Here is a 24494-nt window from a genome sequence, read left to right as displayed (position 1 = left end):
CACATGTACTACCTGCCATTGTCAGGAAATGTTAGCCAGTGGAATTTAGTTATTCAAAAAAGACAGTTTCTGAGACTACCAACATATCTCAAGCCTTGCAAACTGCCAGATAACAAGGAGTTTAAGGGGCAAGGGAGCTACCATATTAAGAGTCTGCATGCTACCTCCGGGCTCAAAGTTTAGATAGATTTTAAATGGAATACCTGTATTTGAGGCTCAGTGTAGACAGCCATTGTATTACCTTCTTATTGCTGCTGAAACAGTGCCACAAATATGGTGGGTGAAACAGCATTCATCTGTATTTTAAATTTCTGGAAGTCAGAGCCATCAGGGTCAGACTCCTCTCGGGTCATAGATGTTCGTTGCCTTGCTTGTTCACATTTTAGAGGATACCTGTCATTTTTGACTTACACTTCCTTCTTCTATCATCAAAAGCAGCTTGTGTCTCAGGTTCATCTTCATAGTCCCTTCTCAGAAATGCTCCTGGATTCCATCTATAAACATACTTAGGTGATGGGACCCACAACCTGTGACCTGACGGGGTAACTGACAGGGGTCTGGGTAGGAAAGGCCACAAATGTAAAGCTAAAGTGCTTGGGAGGCATTTCTTTGGTCCTGTCCTCATGTGTATATATACACATGCACACTCTGACTCATGTGAGTATGTACATGCACACTCTGACTTACATGTGTATATACATGCACACTCTGACTCATGTGTGTATACATGTGCATACTCTGACACGCTCTCTTGAAAGCTAATGATTGCTGTACTCTTATTTTGAACACACAAGTTCTGGGACCCAACCCTTTGTGTGTCTAAGAGGAGTGTTTTAAACTGGATCAAGGCAGTCAGTGAAGCAGCTTTGAAGTGCTCGAGCAGCTGTAAGCCCTCTTCACAAGCCTTGACTACTGCACACTTCACACAACAATGCACTGTCTCCTCCAGAAGCCTAAAGCTGCCCCAACCATTTCTGCTTTCAAAGTTATCATCCTAGGGGACTCTCGGCTTCAAGGCCTTTCAACCTCTAAGACACTGCTTCCATTAAATGGGCAGTAAGTGGGGCCTTCATGCACATCTAGCTTCAGCTACACATCTACACAGAAAACAACGAAGGCACAGAGAACAAATACAGAAAGGGCCCACGATGCTGCAGAGTGGACCGTATGACTGGCTGGTTTGAATTTTCAGTTCACTCATTCAGAAGCAGAGAGGGATTAAATTAACCCCCTGGCTACTGTTTTGTAGCAAATGTACTTTGAAAACCCAAGTTCACGATTCCTAGAAAAATTTGCTTCTAAGAAAAGTTTAGGAGAGAGAGGCTAATTCTTCATTGTTTGTACAATAGGTAAAAAGGATAGTTCTTCCATCATAAAGAAGTCTCATTGCGCCTAGACTTCATGCAGCTCCAATAGTGTTGAGAAATTTCATTTAACCACTCAGTGGATAGGAAGTGTGTGCAGCCCTGTCTTGGCTGCCTGCTGTGCTTAGATGTGGCTTAGCACGCCACCGACTCAGTTCTGGAAGTCTCTTGCCGCCCACTTTGTTCCGACACACAAGCATCCCCTCTCCAAGCAGCTCATTGTTGGAAATTGGCTCCCATCTTCTCAAGCAAACTCCGCCATGGCGAGCTGACACCTTCAGACCATTTTGTGATAAGTTTACTTCATAGAATCCTCTGTGGAGACAAAACCTTTGTCGAGTCTTGTTTTATCCTCAGGAACATTTCTTCTTTCTCACTGTGTGTAGATTTGATTGTGGCTGGAAACAGAACAGAAAAAAGAAAACTGCCAAAGATTAAATACAAAGGAGGGAATTGGGGAATTGTTGCAGTTTGGTCCCTGAAAAATAGAAGTGTGTGTGTGTGTGTGTGTGTGTGTGTGTGTGTGTGTGTGTGTGTGTATGCCCTCCCACCCCATGCATACACACATATACATGCACTTGTGCACACACACACACACACACGTTGCTGGGAATAAATCAAGCTGAGCTTCTGAATGCCATGCAAACTGTCCCACCATGACACTACCCTCTCCCCTGCCTGAAATGGCATTTACGGAATGAGTAGTTAGCATAAACCTGGTGCTTTGTGTCCACTGGATCATTTAACCTTCATCCCACACTTATAAGACTATTGATTCTCCATTTTCAGATTTGGCAACTAGAGCTCAGGCTGCCCAGGAAATTTAGCTCAAGGCACATCAGAAGTACCATGGTACTTCTAATTTCACTCACACACCAGAGACTCACCTGGGGATGGCTAGCTCATGTACATATGCAGGCAGACTGTGCATGACTAAGGAACTTCCCCCTGTGAGCTCAATGGAGCTCTGCCAAGGGGGCACCCAAGTAGGAAGCAGATGGAATGGGACTGAGTTGTCAATCACAAGCAATCTCCACTCAGAGGACAAACTGAGAAGTCATGGGACTTGTAATTGGGGAAAGTGCTATAGTAGCTGCTGTAGACTGTGGGGGTAGGAGATGGTGAGCACAGGGGCTCCACTGCCCACCCTTGCCTTTCCCAAGCTGAGGGAAGACACCTAGGAAGCCACCAGGCCAATTGCACACTCAGCCTCTCCAGCCCAAGGTAAGGAAGAGCTGAAGGGACTGTCTTTCCTCTTCGCTTTCTGGTTCTCAGGTAGAGCTGTACTCGGAAAAGAACATGTCACAAAGCTGGCCTTATTAATTCTGACTTGCCTGGGTTTACATAGGAACATACTCTTATCTTTGCCTTCACTAGAGTATTTCGTACAATGAAGTCAGTCCACTAGGAAGCACAGGTATAGCCATTTTATAGCTAGTTGTCTGGAATTACAATTGGCATATTAAATGTCAAGGCATCAGCATGTGTCCCTGTCCCTCAATCGCATTATCAAACACCTCTCCAGTGAGACCCAAATGCATTGCTGACCCTAATTCATCCGATCAACATAGAGGCTACACGTGCCCAACTGACACACCTACTTTGAAAAAAAGACTGCCAGGGGCTGCAGAGGCTCCTCAGTCGGTGAAGTGCTTGGCTTGTAAGGACAAGGCTCAGGGTTCCATCCCCAGAAACCATGCTTAAAGAAAGAAAAGTAGAAGAGTGGATAGGATGGTATGATCCTAGCCCTGGGAAAGCAAGGATAGGCACATCTTTGGGGCTCAAAAGCCAGACAAACAAATCTACTTGTCCAGTTCTAGGACACTGGGGACTTCATCTCAAAAAACTAAATTAGACAGCACCTAAGCACAACCCCTAAGGTTGTCCTCTGACATCCACACACAGGATGTGTCCCTACCCACACTCTGGATCATACACACACACACACACACACACACACACACACACACACACTGAATGCATAATAATAACTACAGGGAGTAAATGACTTCTCTTGTCTTCTTCTGTCTCTCATAGTGCTGACCACTGGCTTGGATCTCCTTGACCTGAGTGAACCTGTCTCTCAAACACAAACCAAAGCCAAGAAATCTGAGTCCTCCTCAAAGAGCTCGTCCCTAAAGAAGAAAGCTGATGGCTCTGACCTCATCAGTGCAGATGCTGAGCAGAGAGCACAGGCTCTCCGAGGGCCAGAGACATCATCCTTAGATTTGGGTAAGGCAAAGGTTTGCAGCAGCTATGGAGTAACCTTGTCTTGTTGGTGCTGATATGACAGTCATGTTCACAGATGACTTTATAACAGTGACCATATGAACAGGAAAGATAAAGTTCCTTTGGGAAGCTGGGAAGAGTATAGCATCTTTTGTTTTTAGACGAGTAGCCATGAGAGTTCAGCTTCATGAAACAAGTGTTGATTCATTCACTTATGTGTTCCTCCCAATGGACTGAGCTTGTGATGCTTGGGAGCTAAAATTAAAGGAAAGTGTACATCTTACTCTCTAGGAATTCTCAGTTTATCACAAGTGAGAGACAAGAGACAGAAATAAGAGCATCACAGGACTTGGGGAAACTCGGACAAAACATTCCTAAGATAATGTCCAAGATGGTGATGATAGCCTTCACTGCCAGCTTGTGATATCCAGGAATGTCACTGCACCACTTACCTGTTTTATTTTGTCATTACAACTTTAAAATGTGTGAAAACAAGGTTTTAAATTTTAACTTGTCCAAGATCTCACAGCTAGAAACAGAATGAGCTGGAAATGTGGGCCTGATCCTAGTTAACTTCGGAGTTCAAACTTTCATCTACACACTCCACATTCCCTTAAGAAAGGACAGTTTGCTTCTCAGTTCACGCAACCAGACAAATCAAGCAAATGTACCTGTGACTGTGTGACTGTGTGTGTGTGTGTGTGTGTTCATGTGCGTATGTGTGCATGTGCGTGCATGTGTGTGTACATGCATCTATGTGTCAGGTAAATGCATATTGATTAATAAAACTAGGTTCTGAAATTAATTTTATTTGATTGCTTCAACTGTAAAAGCAATCCAACTTATCTTAAAAGTCTTGTTTTTATTTAGTGGCATGTGTTTCATTTCAGTCTCGTGTGCCCTTAAGAAGGTAAATCTTTGCCTTGGGTCTTGCACACATGGACTGCACATAATTTACCTGGAATCTTCATCTTAATCAATCTCTTTTCTTTGCTTGGTCCTGGGCTGTCTCCTTCACTTTCTTCTTCCTTAGTAGACATTCAGACACAACTGGAAAAGTGGGATGATGTCAAGTTTCACGGTGACCGAACAGGCAAGGGGCATCTCATGGCAGAGAGGAAGTCATGCTCTTCTAGAACCGGATCCAAAGAGCTCCTGTGGTAAGATGTCCTGCTACCAGTGAACAATACCTTACACTGGCTGTATGGGTGTTATCATGTCTAGAAACAACCAGTGAGCTCAGTTAATCCAGATACCTAAGGACTCTGGATTAAAACAGATGTCTAGATTAAAATAGAATAATAATCTCCTATGTGCCATCACTTCCACAAATCACTTTGACAAATTATTTTTAAAAATGAAAAAGAAAAAAAAGAAAAGAAAATTTAGTAATAAAGGATTTGAGGAAGAGATCCTGGTTTGATAATTTTAATAATTATGTAACTAAATATGTAACAAAACTGTTAGTAAACAGAACGCATGGCCGGTAGCTAACGTATCATTGCAGCAGTGGTAGTCACGTTGTTGCTGGTTACACAGCTTTCTGCTCTCTCAGCTATCCACTGCCATTCACTATAGTTATTACAGATGAATCATGGACACTCAGGAAAGAATGTGACTCCTTGAGTTTTACCAGGTGTGTTAGTTACTTTCCTGTTGCTATGCTCATAAGACACTATGAACAAAAGCAATTTGGGAAGAAAAGGGTTTAGTTCACCTTGGAATTCTCAGGTCACAACATAGCACTGAGCCTGGAGCACTGCTTACTGGCTTGCTCTGCTGCCTTGTCTCAGCTTGCTTTGCTGTAAAACCAAGAACCACCTTCCTATAGGCTGCAATGCCCACAGTGGGCTGGGCCCTCCCCTTAATGGAGAAAGTGTCCTACAAACAAGCCCACAGGCTAATCTGATGTGGACAATTCCTCAGCTGAAGGTTCCCTTTCCCCAGGTGCCTCTAATTTGTGTCAAGTTACGAAAAGGTAACCAGAACAATGAACACCGTGTTTTTAAAGGTTCGAATAGGGCAGCCTCCTGTTTCTGTCTCTCTCCTTTGCCCTCATACAAATCCCTATATTGTCACAATCCAAACCCATAGAGATCTACCTTATGAATTGACTCCAACAAGAACAAAACACTATGTTTTCAAAATATAAAATTTCCTATATAAGAAAAAAAGTATCTCGTATTACTAAAAACAAAACAAAAAAATATAGCTACCAGCTTGTTTAGATTCTGGAAGTGGCAATTATGAAGGACAAAACTTGTTTCTGGCTAGGGCCTGTTTCCTGGCTGGGCTGCTGGCTGGTCTTGTTCTTGCTGTACATGAGTGTCCTGTCTCCTTGCAGGTCCTCAGAACATAGATCTCAGCCAGAGCTGAGTACTGGGAAAAGTGCCCTCAACTCCGAGTCGGCTTCCGAGTTGGAACTTGTGGCTCCAGCACAGGTAATAAAAATGAATCTCAGGAAACCTGTCTGCTCTAGCAGGAACTGCACCATAAATATTTGATTTAAATTTTGCACAGAAAGTTTGACGTGTTTTTCCAAACTTTGCATTGCAAAGTGTGTTCTCACCCCGTAGCTGTCTCGGTGCTTAGAATAACTGATTGTATACACTTTCATGTATTTGGCTGGGAAACGTGTTAATGAATTCACTGTGTGCTTAGCACATTTTCCCTGTGCTGCCGTTGACTGTCCCATTTATTTGACAATACAAAAATCTGTTCTAGTCCAGTATTAGCTCTACTTATGTAAAAGAACACAAAGAAGAGGAAACAACATGTTGAGTGTTCATTCACATCTTTGCCCTGTGAAGTAAGAGAATATACTCAGGATTCTACCACATTAAAATAAATTATATGCCAAGGATTATGTTATTCCGGCACCAGCAGTATTGGCAGCCATAATGAGAGCTACCACCAAGAGTGCCCAGGAGGGAGAGCCATAGAGACTTACTGGGTGCTTTTTCTGTGTTATACCTAAATACTTAGTAATCCTGTGTATTGTAGAAATTTTTAATCCCAATCCAGTGTTTCTACCCCATCTTTGACCTAAATTTCATTCCCAGATAAAAGACATTCAACTTTTATTATTTACAATAAGCCCTAAACAGCACAAGAGCTGGGCAGATATCTACCCTCCATGCTGTTAGAATTGCTTTTCTATTGATAACTCCAAGTTATTACTTACTATGTTTCATCTGGGCTGCTCTTCACTCCAATTGGTCAGCCCTCAGAGCCATGTTTTCTTGACTCTTGTAACCCATGGTGGCTTCTTCTTCTTCCTCACTTTCTTCTCTCCTCATGGTTCTCCTACTACCCCCAAGCTTGGGAACCCTAAACCCTGCCTGTGTCTAGTTGCTCAGCTATTGGCATCAGCATCTTTATTCACCAATCAAAAATAACTTTGGGGCAAGGTCACACAGTGTTACTTGGGCCTACATGCAGACCCTCTGTTTTCTGGGGCAACCAGGTCTTGGGGGCCTGTACTTAGCGTTATAATACACAGCAAAATAACCAAACCTCAACACCTGTGTGTTACTGTAATCTTCGTTATAAAGATACTACTCACAGGAGTCTGTGAGTCTCAGTAAACTCAGCCATGGCTTGCTGGGATACCATAGCAGAAAGAAGTAGGATATGAATTCTGTCTGTCCACACTGCTCAGCCTGGGCTCCTCAACAGGCTTCACTATCAGTATTTACCTCTGCCATGGTTCCCAAATAGCAATCTCTAACTTTCTATCCCTGGTACATGTTTTAAGGCCTTACCCTTCAACCACAAATAACTGCTAAGAACTATGTGTGCACATTCCTGCCTTCTACAATCCAACTGTATAGAGACTAAATATGAAAGGAAATGAGCAGAAGAAATGTTCTAGAATATGCCACAGGGGGAAATAGAGCTCTGAAGCGAGACAGGGGGATGATTGGGTCTGGAGCACTGACCCAGCAGGAAGAACTTGAACACACACTGCTCTTGCAGAAGACCTAAGTTTGGTTCCAGCTCATGACTCCCTCTTCAGGCCCCACAGGCACCCCCACAGTGGGTATTATTGTTGGCTATGAGAGTTCCTAATATAAATTTGAGCTGATCTGGTCCCGACAAAAGGCAGAGCAAGGCAAGCTCCTCCATGCCCCCGTTGTCCAGACAGAGAATCAGTGAAATGGAAAGATGTTTGTGAACCCACAACCAGAATGTGGCAGAAAGAAGGACCTAGAGTGCCAATGATGTTTGGGCTCTTGGAACTTCCTAAGCCACCAGCAGTCCCCCACACATTCATCACCCTCAGGAGAAAGGACATGGCTGTTCCCAGACCACAGCTGGACCTCCAGTCCAGTCACGTTCTGAACGCATCACCTCACTTTAATGAATTGCAAATGTAGTGTGAAAAATGAATTTTTGGTGCTCACTTTAAATGTATCTTCTTAAGAGAAAAATGACAGCAGCCATTAGAAAAACAGTGTCCATAAGAAAATGAGCAAGCTCCACTCAGTTCAAGTAATCGGTGCTGTTTCATGTTTCATCTGCTGCCATCTCTGAAACAGTGAGACACAGGGACAAAGCAATTATTTGTTTTGAAGCAGGAAGAGACTTGGCACAGGTGGGCCATTTTACAACAAGCTGGGCCAGAGGAACAGCTGGGGCCCCAGTTGCCATAGAAACCCACAATGCACTTATCTTATTATCCCAGTGACTACTAGTCTCCTGCTGGTCTGTTAATTCCATCCCACCACACTGTCCTGCTTACTCCCATGCAAACATAATACACTTGGAAAATTGTTTTTGAGCTTCCTCATGTTGACTTCCAAAATACCCCTTCCAATTCACCGTGAGAGCTCTCTGCCCAGGTGACTCTCAAGAGAGTCCTCTGAGATGATGAATCATCTGTAAGGGGTTACCTCTTCTATTACTTTTTGAAACATTGTATGTTTACTTATCAAGACTTGCCTAAAAAAAATACTCTTCTAGTTTTCATTCCAATCCATAGCTAAGTAAGAAAATGTTCGTGAAATGCAGGCTTAATATTGTACCTGAAACACAGAGTCTTTGAAACAAAGCAGGGAGAAAACTGACAGGTGTGTAATGAAAGCAAGAAGAGAGTGCTGGGGCGATGGCTCATAGAACACTTGTTTTGTAAGCATGCTTAGCAATCCTTGCACAAAGGAGGTGGAAGCAGGAAGATCCCCAATGCTCCCTGGTTGGTCAGCCTTGCCTAATGACAAGTAGCAGACCAAATGAGAGACTTTGTCTCAAAGAACAAGGAGCATTAACACTTGACAATGACCTCTAACCTACACACACTCACACATGCACACACAGAGAAAGATGTGTGTACTGTTAGACGCACTACTCGTCACTCCATGGCCTCTTCGTGTAGATACAGTAGAATTATAATGAATATAGAACAAAATTTCATCTAAAGACTAGTTCACAAATCATTCAGACAAGCCATTCTGACTCACCAGAGCCTGCCCCACACTCACTCAGATGGCTCGCAGGAAACCAGGAAAATGGTTTCCTCTCCCTCAAGCCAATATAAATGATCCCAGGCAGTGACTCAACAGGTAAGGAGCTATTTACAAACCTCATCTTAAAATCATATTTCAGAATTGCAAAGAAAATGGGAACAGATAATAAGAAAACTTACATTTTCTCATTTTTTTTCAAGATGTGGCGAAGAGAAAGTATGGTGTAATATCAAATGGTGCCTTGAACACAAGACTCGGAGAAATGAGGGATTGCAGTGAGTTATGCAATCACTGTGTACTTAAGGACAGGGGCTCTTGACATTTAACCCAAACTATATAATTGTCATTCCACAAACTGAACTGTTTAAAGAGATCATACAATCTGGAAAAAAAATACTTTTTAAAAAAAAAAAGCTTAAAGAGCTGAAGAAAACACAAAAGGAAAGGCTGCAGAATTCAGTTTTCCCATCTGGGTAATGTGTCACTAATTGAGGCAAAGGGAGAGAATACAGCTTCTTCTACAGACGTGGTCCAAGCATGTCCTTCCAAGTTTGCACCCTGGAAGCTCTAAGACCAAGATCGATTCAGATTCTCCAGTGAGAGCAGATGCTCCAGACACAGGCCACAGTTATGCAGCTCACAGATGACCCACTCCAGCAGAGCTGAGCTTTCCTACAATTCATCACTACCCTTCAGTGTTTCTCATGCACTGTGTGAAATGCCCACTGCAGCCTTAGGTTTTATATTATCTCCACTTCACATTAAAACATAAAAGCTATTTCTTCTAAGAGTTACACATCTAACTCCATTAAAATCCTTTAAAACCTGTGAAGCCTTTGTTCTTAGCCATGGAAGATCCCCTGGTATCAGCCATCCTATGTGGCCCTCCTGAGAGAACTGATAAGCCATTGTTACTCTTATTATTGCAAAGCCCAATTATTATTTAATTTCGTTGAATGAACATGAGTTGGGCAATGTTCAAGAATGTTTGTTACTCTCTTATGGAAACTTCATAACACAATTAGAATTTTTATACAATTTATTCTGTATACAATTCACCTTCTTCCCAATTTTACCATAGATCCTTACTTTTGGAAAAAAATGATTGGCTTCCATGTCAGTTCATTAATGTGCTTGGGAATCTACTGTCCTTACAGACATAAGTGAGTCAGTAAGCAAAACACACAGGTTAGGTTACAAGATACCTTTAAAAGAATCCAACTTGGCATACCACAGATATTCTGCACACCTATCTTTGTTGAAAGACTACTCGCTGTAGCCAAGCTATAGATCATCTGGATATCCATCAGCAGACAAGTAGGGAAATGTAGTACATAACCCACTAAGAAAAGTGAAAATCTGTCCTCTGCAGGAAAGCCGAAAGAACTGGAGTCATCCTGTTAAATGAAATAAGCCAGACTCAGAAGATACTCATATTTTCTTCTCTTGTGTGCAGAATCTAGACTAAAGAATCTAGAATAAATGTTCAAAAGAAGAAGGGGAGCTCTTTGGGAAGAGAACGGAGGATAGTGGTGTGTGGGAAGTGAGAACAGGATCGAGGAGTTAGAGACTAAACAAAATGAAATGATCTAGGCACTGGAGAGATGGATCTGCAGTGGCAAGTGTTCACTGCTCTTGAAGAAGTTTGGTTCCCAACACCCAGGTTAGGACGCTCACGACCACCTGCAACCTCAGCTATAAGCCTCTGAGCACCATAAGCTCCTGGACTCTCACACACACACCACTTACAACTAAAATAAACATTTTTAAAATGTACACAATATACATATAAGTGAGAACATCATGATGAAGCCCACTCTTTTGTACAATGAGTGCACACTGATAAAATAGGAGTGTACTCAAAGAAGTATTAGGCCTCTATGTCTCAGAAAAACAGTCCAACCCAATGCTCTGTAAATACTCATCATCCTGCCGTCAGGATTGTATCTAATCTCTTTCCTCTCCGTGACATGTTCAATGAGCTGTCAACCAGGTGAGAGAGAAGCAAAACTGGAAGAGAAGAGAAGGAAGCAAGGATGCTAGAGAGAAATGAGGAAGTGAGGGGGAAAACTGAAACATCCTTTTCAACATAAGAAATCAGCACAGTGGGAAATACTCAGCAAGTCCTTGTCACATGAGTAAATAGGAGACCCTAACAAGGGAAGAAACACAGATTTAACAACAGACATAGGATCTTGTGAACAATTAAAACCGAACCATGCCTACTTTCCTTCTGGATCATTTTTAAGTGGTTTCAGTAGTAGTTTCTCAGTGTGTCTGAGAATATGCTGCCCACCTCTTTTCAAACTCAGCCTTTTCCTGATGTTCAGCCCAGGATTTCATAGCCGAACGGATACAGTGGCCATGTGCTACCACACTCTAAAGGAATCTTCCCTTGCACAAGAGGGATAACTTTTGTGTGTGCACCCTGTGTGACAAATGTCTATTGGCTAAGGAAAAAAAGAAAAAAAAACTTGATCGTTTCAGTATTTAAACAGTCTGAGAGTCCAAGCTATCTGCATCAACTACCTCAACTACCACAGGAATGTGCTGTAAACATAAAACAGTTAATGAAAGCATTAACCAAATGATAACAGACGCAAGGTTTAGCAGAACAGGTGCTATGTAGTATGTATTTGTATTTGTGTGAATAATACTACTCAATAATTCTTACAGGGACTCTGTGAGTTAATATAGACTCTGCAAATGAGACTCTGGAAATTCAATACTTTGCTCAAGGTGTCTGGGTAGCAATAAACTAGGAATTGGCCTTAAGCAGCCTGACTTCAGAGACCGCCTTAGCAATCAGGTCACAAAGCACCCAAGGTCGAGCAGTCATTCCATTGTTCTTTTTCTAAAGTGAGCACACTTACTTTCTGTCTTTATTTTAACAGTGTTCTAATTTTATTTCTGCTGCTGCAATAAAATACCCCACAACAAGCAACTTCATGGAGAAAGATTCATTTGACTTATAATTCCCAGTTTTGGTCTATCCTTGAGGGAAATCAGAACAGGACTGTGGTGCAGCTCATCACAGTATATCCACAGACAAGACCAGAAGGGATGGAGTGAGTGCATCTCGCCTTACCTGCAGGCCTGCAGACAGCTAGCCCTCTCTTCTCATGTTGTTCTGGGACCCCTACTTAGGCAATGAATAATGTTGCTATAATTGTCTGGGTCTTTCTATATCATTTAACATAATCAAAATAAATTGCCCAGAGACAAGCCCACAGACCAACCTGATATCGTTAAGTCCTCAGTAAGACTCTCCTTCCAAAGTGTCCTGCTTGGACCCTTTCTTATTTTCAACTTAACATAAGCTAGAATAAATATTTGTGAAACTGCAGTTGAGGAAATGCTTGATCATATTATCTCTCGGCAAATCTATAGGACAATGTCATGATTATTGATTGGCACAGGAGCAGGCAGTCCACAGAGGCTGTGACACCCTTGGGCAGTTGGTTTTAACTTGTATAAGAAAGCAAGCTGAGTGAGCAACATTCTTCCTTGGCTTCTGCTCCTGCTTCCACATCCCTGCTTTGAGTTCCTGACCTGACTTCCATCAATGACAGGAGTGTGACCCAAGAGTTTTATTATGAAATAGACTCTTTCCTCCTCAAGTGATTTTTGGTCATGGTATTTTATAACACAGAAAGAGAAGAGCAACTAAGACAACAGCTGATTCCAAGTTGTGACAAGTTGACAGAAAATGCCATGCATACTTAGTACATGCTTATGAACTTGAGATTTATCCCCTCATGCATAATGTGTGTGCGGATCCCTGATCTTCCTTTGAGGTACTGAGCCAGCATCTCAGCAGTACCTGAGGATTTGTGGAGAGGCAGGTGTGAGGCTCCTCACCAGACTTACCGAATCAGAGACCCTGGGGTAGGTGCTGTCACATAAATTTTAAAAGACCTTGTGGGTATTTCAGTGCTCACTCATGTTTGAGGATGACTGTTATACCAGCTACAATGTTAAAATAGCTGCCACTCAAACTGACAGGTGTAACTGTTCTATTTACCAGGCCTCATATGAAACTGCCAAACAATATCAGGAGCCAACAAGTACTGCTATATTTTTCCAAGTCACAGGTTTTTCCTCTAATAAAATTAGATATGTTTAATGTCTGGGTTTCAAGGATGGCTGATTTATCATCTATACATGCCCAGTTCTGTCTGTTCCTTTTTTAAAATTTTATGTGTATAAGTGTTTTCCCTGTGTATATGTATGTGTGTCACCTGTTTGCCTTGTACCAAGGAAAGTCAGAAGAGGGCATCAGATGCCCTGGATCTGGAGTTACAGGTCATTGTGAGCCATCAGGTGTGTGCTGGGAATTGAAAGAACAAGTACTCTTAACCACTGAGCCATCTCTCAAGCCCCTATGCTCAGTTCTTAACCAGCATGTTTCAGCATGGCACTAAAGAATGGAAAAGTATCCAAATTTTCAATTGCATATCAACTGCTATTTATATTCTGTAACATTTAACTTATACTTCCTTGAGCCAAAAACATTAAAAAATGATAAGTTAGATAACACTTATCTTAGTAAAAACCTAAAACCTTTCAAATGGTGTGAGAAATAGAATATCCCTAAATAGTAATTGTACCATCAGAATAAAATGTCATTTGCACAGTAAGACTCTATCTATCTGTGCTTGCTGTGTTAAGTGGGAAAGAGAAGCTGACCTGTAAGCCTGGGATCCTGATATGCAGTGCCCTTTGCAGCGTGTGATTCATATCACAGCTGGGTCCTGAAACATTAATGAAGAGAGAAGCCGGGGATGCTAATAGAATCCTGTTAATTCAAACTTACCAGCAAAACGGGTTCTGTTTCACCAGTGCGAAGTGCCTGCTGATAAAACACTGCCTCAGACAACAGTCTTAGTGCTCCCTTTGTTGCTAAAGCCACTTCTGAGCCATTCACGACAAATAATGTAGCCTTGTACCAAATACCAAATGTATCCCTTTATCACCGTGTCTTATTTGACAAATGAAAGTTACATTTATCACATATAATATAATGTTTTGAAATACATATGCAGAGCAAGTTGGCTCAGTCTGATTCCTGTATTTACATGCATTCATATCCTTGGGGTTTTTCAGAAAGAAACCTAAAATTACTGCAATGCTTCTCAAGGACACAATACATTGTTAATGATAGTCACCAATTTCTACCCTAGATTCCTGGATAAAGGTTAGTAACCTTTGACCAAGAATGTATCACCACTTCCCCCAGCCTGAGTTGTGGCCACCACCATCCTCCATCTTTCTGAGAAGTCAGCTGGTTTAGACAGCACATCTTAGATTGAGTCTGATACTTGCCTGACAATCTGTGCTGGTTTATCACACTTCCTATAATGTCCTCCACTTCCTGCAAGTCACAAATGACACTTCCTTCTTCTTGAAAACTTCAGTTTTCCACAGTGCATGCATGTTAAGCCACCAGCTGATAGACAGCCTCTCTCATTTCTTCTCCTGTGTGTCCAACACCACACTGACATGTAGTGAGTGCAAAGGCATCTTGACATAATGGTCTCCTTTCCTTGGCATTATCCAATAGGCTTAGTTTTGAATTTCTGAGGACACTCTACTATTTCCACAATAATATGACTCTACATTCCCACCAATACTGCCTTAGAGTCTACTTGTCCCTCCATCTTTGACAGCATCCTTTTAGTCTTTCTGGCAACAGTCTAACCCACGTGAGGTGATGCAGACGATGGTTTTCATGTTCATTTCCTTTCTGTTTCATTGAGGAGACTACTTTTCATAAGACTGTTGGTAATTTTTGTTTGTTCTTCCAGGAAATATCTCCACCATGGTCTTTGGCTTATTTCAGTGGGGCTAGTCACTCCTTGGTATTCCTTATGTTTGCAAAGATGGTCATCTGAGAAGAGGGACCCTCAACTGAGGAATTGCCTCCATCAGATTGACTTGTAGGCAAGCACATGGAGTGTTTTCTACATTGACATTTGATGTGGAGCATCCGGCCCACTGTGGGTAGTGTCATCCTTGGCAAGTGGTCCTGGGTTGTATGAGAAAGCAAACTATGAAAGCCAGAAAGCAGAGTTCCTCATGGCCTCTGCTTCAGTTCCCAGCTCCAGGTTCTTGCTTTGATTTCCTGCCCTAACTTCCATTGATGGTGAACTCTAACCTGTAAGATGTAATTAACCCTTTCCTCCCCAATTTACTTTTGGACAGTGTTTTATCACAGCAACCAAAAGCAAACTAGGACATACTTTTTTTTCCCCTCATACAGTGTAATTTAGTGTTTTAAAAATACTTACATGTGGATTACCATTGGACTTTAAGAAATCGATGCCTTGAATCGATAGACTTCTTTGTGTGACACGGACATTTTAACAATTGTTATTCTTCCAACCCCCAAGCCTTCAACTTACTTGCTAGTATATAAATAAATAAGTTTGGGAAATAAGCCCCATCATTTATTTTTTACCATGCATCTGCATTTTAATATTTGTTCTGTTATCTTGTCCATGGAGGGGCCAGTAGAAAGATGAGGGACTTTGCTTCAGAAGCAAGGCAGTCAGTCCTGAGCAGATCATAGCCCCAACCACTGCTTAGGAAATAAATGGCAGACAATTCTCCAAGTTACACAAAAGGCTGCTTAGACTTCTGTGAACAGCAAGGGGCCTTCAGAGTTAGCTTCTCTCCTGGGTGACAGGGTCCCAGCTACCTAGTGTCTATCATCTGTGTTTTTATATTTTAAAATTACATTTGTTCATTTATTTTTAATGATGTGTACTGTGCTTGTCCACATGCCTGTTACACACATGAGTACAGATGGCTGAAGATGCCAGAGGTGTGGAGTCCTCCTGGAGTGAGAGTTCCAGGCTGTTCTGAGCTGCCTGGTGAGGGATGCTGGGAGTCTAGCTCAGGTTTTCTATAAGAACAGTGTGCTTTCTTAACTTCTGAGCTATCTTTCAGGCTTCTGTATTTGTATATTCTTACTAATTAAATAAGTCGTACCCCACGAGTGTCATATGAAAGTCATAGTGAATGAAGTCTTCAAAAACAATAGATTGCCATAGCCTTAGAACATGTGGCTGTCAGATGCATAAGGAAGACAGGGATAGAGAGGTCTGCAGAGAGAGGAACTTGCCTGGGATGTCTTGAAAAGCCCAGCTTGCAATTACAGGCATCTTGAGTCAAGCAGAAAGGGGACAGACTAAGAGAGAAAAGGCAACATGATGTGGGTGACCATAGCTCACCTGAATCCCCTGCTTACTGGAAGGAGCATGGAGTAGACTTCACCCCAGCCCAGAGGCTGTGGGGAGACCAAGCCTGCCACCGCTATGGCTATGAACTTGTAGCCTCCAGGACATTGAAAGTCTAGATTCCTTCTGTGTTAAAACATTCAGTTTGTGAAAATACATGTTGTGGCTTAATTCACGGCCAAGCAGACATGGTAGAAATTCAAGCTTGCCTTTCATAAGAGGTGCTGGATTTCTTCTCAGTGCTTCCCGGAAAGTGATTAGGAAGCTGTACTCTCCAATGGTTTGGAGTTCACACATTTGGAACTAGAGTTTCAAAATGGTTTGGACACTGTTGCACAAGAACCCATATGCAGACACACATACATTTGACACCATCCTAGACTTGATGACATCATGCCTTGAAAATACTTTAAAAATACTTCTCAAGGCACTAGAGAGATGGTCCAGTGCTTGCTGTGTTCAGTCTCCAGCACGCATGTTGAAAGTCAGGCATGGTTGTGCAGTTGTGTGCACTCATAACCTCAGCACCGGGGACGAGAAGACAGGAGCATCCTTGGAGATTGCTGGCTAGAAAAAGTAGGCTAATAAGAGAGATCCAGATCCCAGTAAGAGATCCTATCTCAAACAATAAAATGGATGCCTAAGGAACAACACCACAGGTTGACCTATGCCCTCCACACACACATGCACACAAACATACACTCATCTGGGTATGCACATACACATTCAATCCTTTGGAATTCTAGGGAAGCAATATGAGAAAATGAAAACTACTTTTATTTCTGTGTCATGTGATGCCAATAATACATCACCTGTTTGGTTTATTTTAGGCTCGGCTGACCAAAGAACATCGCTGGGGGAGTGCTCTGCTCTCCAGGAACCATTCCTTAGAAGAGGAGTTTGAAAGAGCAAAAGCAGCAGTAGAGGTAAGTCTTAAAACAAAGTTCTCTGTTTCAAGTTTCTGAGAGTGACATCCAAAAACTGAAAACTACAGAGAGATGCACATAAAACGGAACTGCAGGCATGAGGGAAAGCATGAGGGTCAGTGTTCAGAGGACAGCGTGGCCAGTGACCCTTTGACTCCCAACCAGGGTGGCAGGAAGTGTCTGTTCTTCTGCTGGTTCTGTGATTAGTTGGCAATGTGAGTCTGAGGCCTGGGTCGTCAGGCATCAAGAGAGCAGCCCAGGTCCCATGTATTTGTCCAGTGAAGAAGCCATCTTAACTGGCACCATTGCTTTTTAGTGCTATGTGTCCACATGTTGTTAATAAGTTTTTTAAAATACATTATTTGAACACTAATGTCTAATTAGTTAGTCCTCTAGTGGAAAGAGCAGGGAGAGAGAAGGAATGCCAGAGGAAAGGAGAAACAGATGAAAAGCAGTTCTTGCAGGTTCTTTCATCCGTTTCCCTCCTGGCAGGACCGTTAGGATGGCTCAGAGATGCACGGTGCTCATCAAAGCTTCCTTAGACTGCTGTTTGAGGGTGGAGCTCCTTCACAGACTCAAGCATGATCCTGTTAGTACCTCTGTTGCTATTAGTGATTTCAATCTTGAAAACCACAGGTGTTCTCAGAAGATGTCTCACTTATGCAGCCGTTCCCGCCTAGAATTCAGATGAAATGATTATACTAGGGGTGGTCTTCCAGGAACTCTCTATTCAGGATGTGGGAAAATCCTATTTGCAATTTAATGTTACCAGGGTCTGTTCTGGGAAATCATCTCAACCATGATTCATAGCATTCAGAAACCCAGTAAGAGCACACTTTTATCTCCTGATGCTGAAACTGTTCAAATTCCGTCTTTAATTTTCAACTTCTCTAGTTTAAAGAAAAAGAAACAGATTAATGAATAGTTTAGTGTTCTGACTAGGAGCCCCCGATGTAGTTAGTTGAGACTAGCTGGGTTCAATCAGATCTCACAGATGCACGGAGCCTGTAGCTTAAATGATCTTAAATGTAAGTTTTTCAGTTTTAAGAGCTAATTTAAATATATCTACTGAGCCCCTACTGTGCGTAACACACAGCAGTAGCTCTCAGACTGCTATTCGGATGCATAGAATCTTGGGTCAGGAAAAACATTAGCATTTGGTCTCATTTATAAAGAAAAACATAATGAATTTAAACCCAAAAGAGTTCATGAAGTTGATGGACAATGAAAATGTACTAAGGCATGGTGTGTGTGTGTGTGTGTGTGTGTGTGTGTGTGTGTGTGTGTGTATTCATTGAGCTGAATCTGAGTTCATAATCTCCTAGGTCATAATCTCCTAGGATAGAAGTATCCTAGCAGGCAAATTTTAAAAACTCTTGATAAATTATTCCTGTTTCTACCTGGACATTAATTAAGGGTAACCTCCCTCTTTTTAAGAAAATCTATTTCCACCTTGAAAGCTAATAATTATCAACAGGCTCTTTCTTATGCTAAAAATAGCACAAGAAGAAAATTTGCGTTCGCCTGCTGCTGACTTTCCTCACATCCATCTCTCAACAATACGCATCTCACCCCACCAAGCTGTATCTTCCAACTTCCCTGTCTGCTGGGGCCTGATTGCTCTTCCAATGCTTCCCAAACAGCTACAGGCAAAGTCATGTCAGTAACCAGTATAGGCCTAGATATCCACATGTCTGTGATTCTTCTCAGCCTCAGATCAGAGGCTGAATGTTATTTTAGTAGATATTCATTGAGCATATATTACCAGCTTCCTATAAGTACTGGCTGCTAAACTAAGGGCTAAAGGCAAAGGACCAGCCTTAAACAACTGTTAAAAGAGCAGAGAGCAGAGAACCAGCCTGGATCCACCCCTTGCTCCACTTTTGCTGGGGTTTCATGTCATCTGCAAGATGGGAGCTTGGGTTTCTCCTATCCCAAAACCCAAGAAGTTCATGCCTAAAGAGAAAAAGAATGGCAGGGTTGAGATTCCCCACTAATCAGAAAATGGAGCAACTTTCTTAATCTTAGTATTGAAAAACATCAGAGATTGAGAGGAGATGATAGGTACCGTTAATATGAGTAGTAATGGAAGAAAAACTGGGCGTGTGCTGATGATAAATCGTGCCTATGAGACTGTATGCATCGTGGGCCTTCCACTGCAGTATTACTCTCACTTAGAGTCTTACCTACATCCAGAATCTTCTCTACTTTATCTACAGACAGCTTCATGCCCTTTTAGATTCTCCAGCTCCTAAAATTGTCACCTCCAAGGTGTCTTCAGCATATGAATCTTGGGAGAATGCATTCTCAAACTGTACCAGAGCATATGTGTGACCAAACATTCACAGTAGTTATTCTTCGATGGCTACATTCTTTGATAGGGATATTGTTATCTTTATCATGTTATACTTTGTTTTGTAAGCAACATTTTAAAATAAGAAAGCATTTCTTATATAAAAAAAATAGGCCACAGTCAAGAACTGGACTATAAGTCAGTTTGCTAACCTTTGTTCTAGACTGCAAGTTACTAGTGTACTTATTAGTCAGCTATTGACACATACTGTTATAACAAACCACACTCACATTTCATAATATACAGCTATTAAATGGTCTTCTATAAATTACAGGATAGGTGCAACCATGATACCTCAAAAATATGGTTGCCAAAATAAGGCTTGCATAATGACAATGCCAAAATTTTTAATTCCGTTTTTACTTAGTATGTATGCATGCATGTGCATATGTGAAGGTCAGAAGACAGCTTGCAGGAGTTGTTTGTTTCTCTCCTTCTGTAAATTAAGTTCCTGAGATTGAACTCAGGTCATCAGGTTTAGTGGAAAGTGCCTTTACCCACTGAACCATCTCACTGGCCCGAGAATATAAGATTCTTACAAGAAATTGAAGATATCAATTGGTAGAATGCCTGACTTAGATTCAAGAGGCCCTGAGTTCTATTTCTGGTACCGTATAAACCAAATGTGATGGTACATTCTCATAACTGCTGCTTTCAGGAAGTGAAGATTCAGGAACTCAAGATCACCCTCAACTACACAGCACACCAGAGATTACATAAGACCCAGTCTCAAGAGAAAAAGGCCACTTGTGAATATGCCAGAGTAGATGAGGATAGAGAGGGTAATAAGAGAGATGTGAATATGGTCACATACATGGGTATGAAAGCATCAAAAATAAAAGGTATGGAAAAATAAATAAAAGAAAAGCTGGCATTGCTGATTATTTCTTGAAAGGCAATTCTAAATACCAGTAAAATCCCAATTAAGGTGGCTAGAAAATGTGGCTCAGTGGATAAAAGCATGTGCTGCCCTTGCAGAGACTCAAGTTCAGTTCTCAGGACCCATATCAGATAGCTCACCACTTCCTGTAACTCCAGCTCCAGGGTATCTGATGACCTCCCCTGGCATCATAAGTACCTGCCCTTCCCTAAACATAATTCCCATATGGACACACATGCATACACATAATGAAACAATGCTATAAGCCTGGTCCCTTTCCGCCTGGTCCCTCTCCTCCTGGTCCTTCACCTTCTAGTTCTCACCTATTTTCTGCTCTTCAGTCCCATCCCTGAGCTCTAACATACCAAGTTCATCACTCATACTTATACACTTTCTTTATCGTCTGAGAGCATCCTTCTCTCTTGGGGCTCTTCTTGTCACTCACACTGTAGCTGACATGGTTGCCCCCACCATGTGGACCCCGTTAACTGTTATGTCACCAGGATTTTCCTCCTTTGATCATCATTGGGTCTGCCCTTGTACATTTTTATCTGCTATATATCTTTTCCTTCAACATGTGGCTTCCTTAAGAGAAAAAGCTTTGTCTTCTTTTGTTTATGTGAAATATAGATAAGTCCCATGCTTCTTTGTTGATTTGTATTCATACTTATGGCGGTCAGTTTTCATTGTAAACTTAAGACAACCTAGAGTTACCTGAGAAGAGGGAATCTCAATTGAAGAATCATCCACATCAGATTGGCCTACAGCCATGTCTATCATGAGAGGGCCTAGCCCACTGTGAGCAGTGCCTTCCCTAGGCAACTGAATCTGTGAAGTACAAAGCTGAGTATGAGCCAGAGAGCAAACCAGCAATCAGCCCTACTCCTCAGTCCCTGCTTCACGCTTCTATCTTGAGTTCCTGCCTTGACTCCCTCTATGATGGACTGTTAACTTAGTAACATAAGATGAGATAAACTTTTCCCAGGTTGTTTCAGTCATTTTGATTAGTATAGCAACAGAAAGTAAACTAGAGTATGGTGTCCCAATATCTTCTAGAAAAATTCCTGGTCCTTAGCATATGCTAAGTGGATGACTGTTTGGGTGTTGATCGCCTCATGGGCAATACTTCCTTCTTTCTCTTTCCAGCTGTATATAGCATGTCATATAACTTTCTACTGTAAGAGTAGCATCCTTTTGACAGCATTCTTACAAGACACATAGCCATGGAAGGATTGTGAAGAATTGTGGTTGTCTCCACCTCAATGTAGGTAACATACTTAACTAACCAGGACTTGCCAACCAAATCCACTGTGAAGTAGCACTGGCACATTTGATGTTCACATTGTACACACTCACTTTTATTTGTACCAAAACCTAAAAGACTATAATTTAGCTCTTTTTTTTAAGATAAAATGTCCTGTCACTAGAAAAACAAAAACACACCTGAACACAGACACACACTTATTGCATATGTAAATGACCTAGAAGGCTGTTAATATTCAAAGGCTGGTATTGTTTGAGGTCACCTTGAACTACTCTTTCTGGCAGTGCTTCATATAGGGCAGATGGTTTTTTTTTCATCTTACATTTTATTGAAGCAAAAAGAAAAACGCACATTCACTTCTACCCAAAGCTTCACAATTTTCGAACAAACAGCTGGTATTCTTCTTCTGGGCTTTAAAAATCTAAGCATCTCCCCCTTGTAAAAGGAAGAGGCATACCATGCTTCTTTCTGGATTTATTCACAGCCATCCTCATAACTGCTGTCAGCTGTAGTTGGTACCTAGGATGGATGCACAGAGAGGCACAGGAAAGAGGTGCAGAGAAGGTGCCCCCAGGGCTCTGGAAGGCCTGAAGCGGCCTCCAAGAGCAGAAGGTCCCTGGAGAGAGCCACTCTGCATCTGGGGAGGAGAGGGAAGGTCACCTGGGAAGTCAGCACTCCTCAGCTCATGAACCAAAAATATCTCCTTCATCACCATCGGCAGGCAGAGAAAGAGAGCCAGGCAACATCTGGTGTTGTGCTTAGCTGGTTAGGTGCCTCTTCCACTTTCAGAATAAATCGGAGTAGAATCAAATCCATCAAAAATGTTTAGGTGTGGGCAAAAGCACCAGGAAAATGAGCAGGATCATCACTGCCCTTAGGGAGAAGCAGAATGAAGAATCACAGTTCCATATGAGTCAGACATAGTCAAGGGTGGCTTATCCTGTGTCCTAGTTATTCATAGCCATCCCCACTCCACCCTTAACCAGACCATGCCTCACCCTCTGCTATTGGTGCTGGTCAGAATCTAGGAAGATGAGGGACCCACAGATGATGCTTTCCTGGCAAATAAGTAAACAAATTGGTTCTGGTGATGCTAAGTACCTCTTGTCTAGGGAGCTTATGACAGATTCCAAACTCTGACTGATAGAAAGATGAAAGTTTTACCCCTGGAATTAGGCCATGTTCCATGGAGCTCAAATGGTTCTATTATGTGTGCTCTGCACATTTCAAGCATGTTGTAGCAGATCTGTTTTTACCCTCGGGAGATATTTTTGTGAATGGGTTTTGAAAAGAAAAAATAAAAATATGTGAATGAGGGAAAACAATTTCCAGGCAAAGGAAAAGGTGTCATCAGAGGCAGGGCAACAAGTGATGTTTTAAACCCATTTGGCTAATGAGTTCAATACATTCTGCCACATTGACACTCTAGACCCTGCGCTCCTCTGGCCCCCACAATCCCCTTCTCTTTTGTCATCACTTAGATGTTACCTGTGGCTGTTTAGAATGTCCACTTGATCTTCAAATGTGACACTTAGTTCCTCTTTAGTGTGGCCTGGACTTAATGATTCACTTATAAAAAGATAGAAACTGGACATGACCTTGAAGCTCATATCATAGAATGTACCATGACCGCTCCCCTACTTGCTCTCAAACAACTTGCCCTGTGGGAGATCCCAACTACCATTTCATGACATTAGCCATGTAGTGAGAAGCTAAGACTCTCTGATAACAGCCAGCTGGGAACTGAGGGTCCTCCCCATGCCTTGGAGACAAGCCCTATGAATAGGTTCCAAGACCCTTGGAGCTTTGAACAATTGTGGCCTCAGCCAAAAGCTTAATCTCAAATTCGTGAGACATCCTGAACCAGTACCTTCCAGGTAGCTACTCCCAAATTGCTGACCCTCAGAAATGGTGTGATGTGATAAAGCCTTGTTGTTTTGAATTCCCAAGTACTAGAATGATATCAGGAACAGCAACCATCAATGGCATTTCTCAGCTTCCTGCCGTTCCCAACCTAGCCTGGTATATTTCTTTCATGTCTGTCAACAACACATTGCAGTACCGCAAGACTGGAAGGCCACATATAGCACAGAAGTGAAGTGTTCATCCATTCTGGATCGGGATTTTTCAAACTATCCCGTCATTTCTAACCTGTTTCCCACTTGACATGGTTGATTCCCATGACAATGAGTAACAGACCTTTGTGTGGCAGCCTAATTGGGCACTCACTTTTTCTGACGCCCTTTTCTGTCACAAAGGACACGTCTTCAGGATAACGCCACTTCAAGTTTCCAGTTAATGCTCCAGTCAATAGCTTATACAGAATTGCAAGTAGTGCTGGTATAAATTGTTAGGGAAAGAATTAATACTAACTGGTAATCTTTTATGACTGCCCTAGAATGTGTTTGTGCCTCCAACACCTAAATGTGTATGTTCAAACCTAGTTCCTCCATAGGATGATATCAGGAAAGATGCCAACACAAAGACCTGAGATGCAGTGACAAAGACTTTTAATCTCAGTGCTGAGGAGTAGAAACAGAATCCTGAATCCAGACTCACTGGCCAGCCAGCTAACCTACCTAGAGAGCTACTGGCCAATGAGATACCCTGTCTTAAACAACAGATACATATACACACATACATTCTAAGACTGTTCTTACACACACAAACACACACACACACATGTTCACACATGTACCTGCACACATGGAGAGAGAGAGAGAGAGAGAGAGAGAGAGAGAGAGAGAGAGAGAGAGAGAGAGAGAGAGAGAG

General features: G+C 42.1%; 1 protein-coding gene across 4 annotated transcripts in view; it reads left to right on the top strand.

Annotated features, from left to right (window-relative positions):
- The window catches only part of Pex5l (peroxisomal biogenesis factor 5 like), a 150117-nt gene that overhangs the window by 82288 nt on the left and 43335 nt on the right, over nucleotides 1-24494 (top strand). For 2 of the 4 annotated variants that reach the window (XM_028763280.1, XM_028763272.1), the window contains 4 exons: nucleotides 3402-3596; nucleotides 4630-4753; nucleotides 5938-6034; nucleotides 17130-17225. In XM_028763280.1, coding sequence (XP_028619113.1) covers nucleotides 3402-3596; nucleotides 4630-4753; nucleotides 5938-6034; nucleotides 17130-17225 — 512 coding nt within the window. Of the gene's footprint in view, nucleotides 1-3401; nucleotides 3597-4626; nucleotides 4754-5937; nucleotides 6035-17129; nucleotides 17226-24494 lie in introns of all 4 variants that reach the window. The other 2 variants (XM_028763291.1, XM_028763285.1) reach the window with 1 other exon arrangement.

Source organism: Grammomys surdaster, unplaced genomic scaffold (genome assembly GCF_004785775.1).
Source record: "Grammomys surdaster isolate TR1022 unplaced genomic scaffold, NIH_TR_1.0 62, whole genome shotgun sequence".
In the NCBI taxonomy this organism is placed as follows: domain Eukaryota; kingdom Metazoa; phylum Chordata; class Mammalia; order Rodentia; family Muridae; genus Grammomys; species Grammomys surdaster.
The sequence above is the reverse complement of the archived record's forward strand: the minus strand, read 5'-3'. Positions and strand labels throughout refer to the sequence as shown.